Below are 5,643 nucleotides of genomic sequence, written 5' to 3' on the forward strand. Positions count from 1 at the left end.
CCCTTAGTGGCAAAGTCGTCGGCAAGCATTGCGGCGACTGCCTCCGCAGCCATTAAACCTGACGGAGGAAAGTGAATAAGCGTGAATGGGAGATTAATCGAGTTAACATCGCGCGGGATCGGTTAGTTGCGGGACCGTTTGGTCGTGTTCGCAAGAAAGTGAGGAGGACTTTTACTATCACGCGAGCTCTCGATATATGCGTTTGGTCGGCTCAATCCGCGATGTCTCGGAATGTCCGTGAGATTTTAGAATTTCGCACATTCGCGACTGTATCCTCCGATTATTCGTTTGAGATTTTATACGACGTTTATATAATTGACAGGACACCTGCCCGATATCGCCATGTAGCGAGTCGCGAATCGACGTTACTTTCCAAGAAAGAATTCGACTTTTCATTCTATCAAGTAATTACGGAAGAGCCGTGCGACAGTCGCGTAACAAACACAAATGTGACTTCGCGTAATCGTCGAAACCGGCTTTAAAGCTATTGGTCGATTTACTCTGACAGTTGATAATTAATTTATCGTTTTCCTTCTCTGAGCGGATGCACGTTATTTATAATCGTCACGTACTTACTATAATTGAGAATAACTTGCACCGGTCCCGCCTCGTTCATACCCTGAAGACTGATCTTCTTGTCTTTGGCGGACAATTTGGCTCTAGCAGCACGAACGATCATCAATTCTTCGTTCATCTTCTTCAGTTCTAGTGTAAAATCGCCCACTACGTCGGCTATTGAAGCAATAGAAATGTATGTTGATAAATTCTCATTAATTTTTGCTCGCTATCTCATGTAAAATATTGCGTGCAAGTTATTCCTTACTAAAGTTTCCGCTAAACAGGCCATTGCCATGTAACATCTCCTTTCCCACTTTTCCCGTAAGCGTGTATTGAGACTTTACGCGAAGCAGCGGGACGCGTATTCTCAAAATCACAACCATCACGTCGCCCTAAAGAATTTTTTCAGAGTATATAAGATATAGAAACAAATTCTTTTCTTTCCTTCTCATATTAATTCATGGATATATCAGAAAATAATAAAAAAAATTTTTAAACAATTCAAAATGTGGGATTTGAATAAAATATCAATTTTTTACTTCATCAGTTTCCTCGGGATGCGCTCGCTTCGTTCTCTTGGTATCATTGAGTTTTATATTTTGAGAAGCGCTATTATTTCTCGCGTTCATTCCACCATAATGATAGATCAACTGCATGCTTTCTTCAAAGTATCCTTGCTGCTCCTGATAACTCTTCGCATACCTAGTTAAATTCTTTAAATTTTTATCTTCCATCGCAGCTTTAAACATATCATTCCTCTTCCTCAAGGCTTCACCTTCCGTAAAATTGTGAATAATAAATCTTGTATTTTCCCGAATGTCCTGAATATGAGAATTCAAAATATTTTACGAATCGCACAAAAACTGATAATTTAAAAAAGAAAGAAATAGAGAGAAAAGAACAAAAAAAAAATAAAATAAAATAAAAATACCTTCATGACATCCTCAATGCCATATACTTGTCGATTCTCTACGGGATTGTTACCTAAGTTACCGAAACGTTTCATACTTCCGTTAGCTTTGTCATCCGCGTAGATAATATCGATATAACCCGTTCGCTCTCTCATTACGTTTCTCGATAATTTAACATTGCTCGAAGGTGTAACGTTTGATCGTAAAGACTGTTCTCTATTATACAACGCAGGCGGTCTTGCATCACCCTGATTTTTTAACCTAGTCTCGACTGTTTCCGAAGCAGAAACCTGTTTTAATAAATTTTGTAGTTTGAAAGTTTCTGCATATATTAATTACACTAACATTACTTCATTCTAGAATGTGCGGGAGATTTATGTAAAATTATTATATAATATATATAATATACAAACAATAATAATTTTATAACGCATAATTATTCAAATTATGCAGAGAACAATTAAATAAACCTCAATCAAACCTCAACATCCTCGATTCGTTTTCCATATCTGTCATCGGCGTCTTGTCGTGGCCCATATTTTCGGCTGTCTTTCTGATTTCCTCTAAACTGAAAGCCCTTTGTATCCTCACAATCAATTATGTCTTCACTGCTTCGCGAACTTCCTTGATATCCTTGAATATCTTTCGCTTTCTGTGCATAAATAGGCTGAACATAAGTCGGGCGATTAAAATCTTCGAAATTTCCGGGATTTGTCTCAAAATTGCTCGACGCTTTTAAATTGCCTCTACGAAAGCCATCGGAACGAAAAGGCGTCCGTCGGTCATATTGTTGATTTTGTTCAAATATCCTGGAACCGTCTTGTTGCAGTTTTTCGAAGCGAGCTTCTTGATAACGCGAAGACGGTTTGATATCAGTGGTTCGATTCACGGGCGAAACAACGTCTTCGAAACTCTCTTTTGCTACATCAGGTTCCCTCATCATGGTATGGAATCTGTATCTGATGGAATCCACGTCTCTGATATTGCTGTAGCTCACGTATCCGGCCTCAAATTCGCTCAAGTTCGAGTTGAGTCCACCGCGAGCGACGTGGATGCTCTCCAAAATCGATTCGTTGAGACCGACAATTTCCAAGTTCCTCAGGATCACCCTGTAACTGGTCTCGCCCTCGGATTGATCAATTTTGATTACCGGCACCCTCAACGGATCCAGCTTGCCTATCTTCGCCAGACCACCGGACACCGTCTTGTTCCAGAGTATCCGGGACATTTCTAATAACGCGCATCTCGCCAAAGTTATCGTAGAGAGTATTAAAAGTATGTGAAAGATCTTCTGTGACTCTAATCTTTGCATCTTGTCTTTACAGCTAATAATTTCTCTGAACGCGACAGTAGTTTTCAAATTTTTGCCAACTTCACTCGTCGATAAAAATGTCGGACTTATCGTATTTTGTTACGATTGAACAGAATTGATTTTTCAATAAGGTACGTCGATCTCCCAAGCGTAGATTGGTTTATAAATCAACACCAAGATAATACCGATAATAATGAATATTAACAGAAAACATACAAGTATCATGTACGTTAGCATTCGATTCAACATATATTGCGTCTCGTTAGTTTTTGATACTCGACGATTCCATCATCTCGGAGATAACGATTCTTTACAAAATCAAAAAATATCAACGATGTCTACAAACTTAGAGCAAAACTGTCGACTGCAAGCCGATGATGCACTCGCGCAAAGTTTTTATAGTCAATTTATAGTGGAAGGGCATAAAGGATCTGGGCCATGGACCAATCTTATATGATGCTGGTTAACTAAGTGGTTCTTAGTCAGACATCGATATATGTTCTTCGGTACGCACATTTCCTTAAATTCCCCTATTACGCGGTGATGTAATGGAGAGCAAGGTCCTCGGACGGCCTTCTGTTACGCGGTAGATCATTATTGCATAAATAAAGATTAAAAAATTTCAAATAAATATATTTTTATCAAGAATTATACACAAACATTGAAAAACTTAAATTAGATCTTCAAATTAAATTGCACCACAAAAATGAAACGCAAGTTATTTCATGTCGAACAAGCATATTAACTCATAAGTAAAGGAGAGCAACGTGAGAGGGGGGACTATTAAAATCGCGCGATCAGCGCATTGCGATAATCGATTGTCAAATTTTTTCAGCATTTCGGTGTATCAATGAGTTATTTCACTTGCGGACTTCATCGTAGCCACAATGCACACAAGCGCGAATATATTTGCATTTTTGCTGATAATAGTTGGCTTTATCGCAGTGAGATCTCGAAATATACGTAAGTAAAACCCAGATTGTTTTGTAAGATAGTTTTTTACTTACTTGATTATATTATTGCGCATGATCATTTATCTTATATAAGTGTTCTAATATAAGTTCCATAAAATATTGAATTTTTCGAAATCTGATATAATTTTACATACATAACGATTTTTAATAAAATATTATAGCAAATAGTAATATGCTATATCAAATTTCTTTGTTAATATGTTTCCTAACAATTTGTATATTTTGTATAAAATGTTAAATGTTACCTATTAATGTGTTAAATGTTAATTACTACATTATTAACATTAAACGTTATTTTAATAACACAGAATTTGCAAGAAAAATTATAAATAAAAAATATGTATTTTCTCCTTAGCGCCGTTCCTGAAGATATGTCACCGCAATGATCCAAATCTAAACGAATGCGTAAAGCAAAGCGTGAACTCGTTAAGACCTTATCTGAAAACGGGCATTCCAGCATTACAAATACCACCTTGTGAGCCGCTTCGCGTACCACAAATTGAAATCAGTCAAGCAGTTGGTCCAATTTCCATTACATCGACATATACTGATATTGAGGTTCAAGGTGGAACAAATTTCACCTTAAAGAGCGTCAAGTAAGTCCCGCATTAGATCAAATTAAAAAAACGAGTTATGCAAAACTCATTCTGCATTTAAAAATCTGAGCTTGTAAAACTTTTTCTGTTTATTTAATTTTTAATTTTGATTTATATTAATTGTATTGTGTATTAAAATTATTTATATCATAAATTCTATTTTGCACGCAGAATTTATATAACACTCTTTTTTTCAGAATTGATGTTGATAAGGATCGCGTTAGGTTGAAACTGTACCTTCCACGTCTTGAAATGATCGCGCGCTACAATATGAAGGGAAGGATCATGTTGCTGCCAATAAACGGAAACGGATTAGCCCGTGGTAATTTCACGGATATCGATATCATAGCCACTGTTCAAGGTGAACGTTATCAATCTCAAAAAACTGGCGAGATTCATTATCGTGTGGTCGACTTTTACGTGGACTTTGACGTTGGAAATGCCAACATCTATCTAGATAATTTATTCAACGGCGATGGTACTTTATCCAATGCTATGAACCTCTTTTTAAACGACAACTGGAAAGTTGTAGCGGCCGAAATTAAACCAGCTCTCGAGAATACCGTTTCAGATATATTTAAAACATTCTCGAATAAGATTTACTCGAAGTTTCCGCTGGATACTTTATTACCACCCTAAATATATGTAATCGTTTTGTATTAATCTTTTACCGATATAAAAAAGTTTTTATAGGTAAATCTATATACAAGGGCTGTCCATGAAGAAAGCGAAAAAAATAAAAAAATCGTCACGTCTAGAAAATTGCCATGAACGCCGGATACAATCTCATTCAAACCACCATAAAACGTAAACTAAGAGCATCATGTTCGTGATGTAAAGAAGTTGCTAAGGAATCCCACTACATAGTGCCACGAGGCGAATAGCTCCATGTCATCGCGTTCGGGCGCTTTCTTTTTAGTTCGGTTTCTTTATGGACAGTCCTTGTATATAGACTTACAATAGATATTGTAATACAGAATTGTAATATACAATTAATACTATCAAAGAGGTACTCAATAGATGTTAGATGTTATTTTAATTTTGTATAACTTTACTTTAATTGATATTAAAGCCAAGTTATCAACCAACATAAACAGATGGGCTATAAAAAATAATAGGATAAAATCGGCGCGCGTTATAAAAACAAGTTCGGTATCAAATTATTTATTACAATTACATACCATTACAATTACATACATTAATTGCGCATTTTTTATTAAATAAACTAAGTGAAATGTATTATATAATTGAAATACTCTTTTTTAATTTACGCTTTAATTTATGTATAATTT

At 36.0% G+C, this 5,643-nt stretch overlaps 2 protein-coding genes across 2 annotated transcripts; one reads left to right on the forward strand and one right to left on the reverse strand.

Annotated features, from left to right (window-relative positions):
* Positions 1–11: 11 nt before the first annotated feature.
* Positions 12–3,168, reverse strand: LOC115244204. Its single transcript, XM_029821661.1, has 5 exons — positions 1,951–3,168; positions 1,490–1,759; positions 1,098–1,379; positions 824–950; positions 12–732 (listed from the first exon to the last, which is right to left on the reverse strand). The coding sequence occupies exons 1-5, from the start codon at positions 2,779–2,781 to the stop codon at positions 521–523; spliced, it is 1,722 nt and encodes a 573-aa protein (XP_029677521.1). The 5' UTR covers positions 2,782–3,168; the 3' UTR covers positions 12–520.
* A 59-nt stretch (positions 3,169–3,227) lies between these two features.
* LOC115244195 (protein takeout-like) lies at positions 3,228–5,363 on the forward strand. The gene is made up of 4 exons (XM_029821651.1): positions 3,228–3,287; positions 3,617–3,744; positions 4,111–4,351; positions 4,549–5,363. Exons 2-4 carry the CDS (start codon positions 3,669–3,671, stop codon positions 4,988–4,990), a joined length of 759 nt encoding a protein of 252 aa, XP_029677511.1. The 5' UTR covers positions 3,228–3,287; positions 3,617–3,668; the 3' UTR covers positions 4,991–5,363.
* Positions 5,364–5,643: the final 280 nt, after the last annotated feature.

This window comes from Formica exsecta, unplaced genomic scaffold, assembly GCF_003651465.1.
Source record: "Formica exsecta isolate Colony F162 unplaced genomic scaffold, ASM365146v1 scaffold80, whole genome shotgun sequence".
In the NCBI taxonomy this organism is placed as follows: domain Eukaryota; kingdom Metazoa; phylum Arthropoda; class Insecta; order Hymenoptera; family Formicidae; genus Formica; species Formica exsecta.

Coding starts and splice junctions, on each gene's coding strand:
- LOC115244204 (XM_029821661.1), bottom strand. CDS start 2,781: ATGCAAAGATTAGAGTCACAGAAGATCTTTCACATACTTTTAATACTC. Junction 1,760..1,950: donor AACGAATCGAGGATGTTGAG/GTTTGATTGAGG, acceptor TTATTAAAACAG/GTTTCTGCTTCGGAAACAGT. Junction 733..823: donor CCTGTTTAGCGGAAACTTTA/GTAAGGAATAAC, acceptor TTGCTTCAATAG/CCGACGTAGTGGGCGATTTT.
- LOC115244195 (XM_029821651.1), top strand. CDS start 3,669: ATGCACACAAGCGCGAATATATTTGCATTTTTGCTGATAATAGTTGGC. Junction 3,745..4,110: donor AGTGAGATCTCGAAATATAC/GTAAGTAAAACC, acceptor TTTTCTCCTTAG/CGCCGTTCCTGAAGATATGT. Junction 4,352..4,548: donor TTCACCTTAAAGAGCGTCAA/GTAAGTCCCGCA, acceptor TCTTTTTTTCAG/AATTGATGTTGATAAGGATC.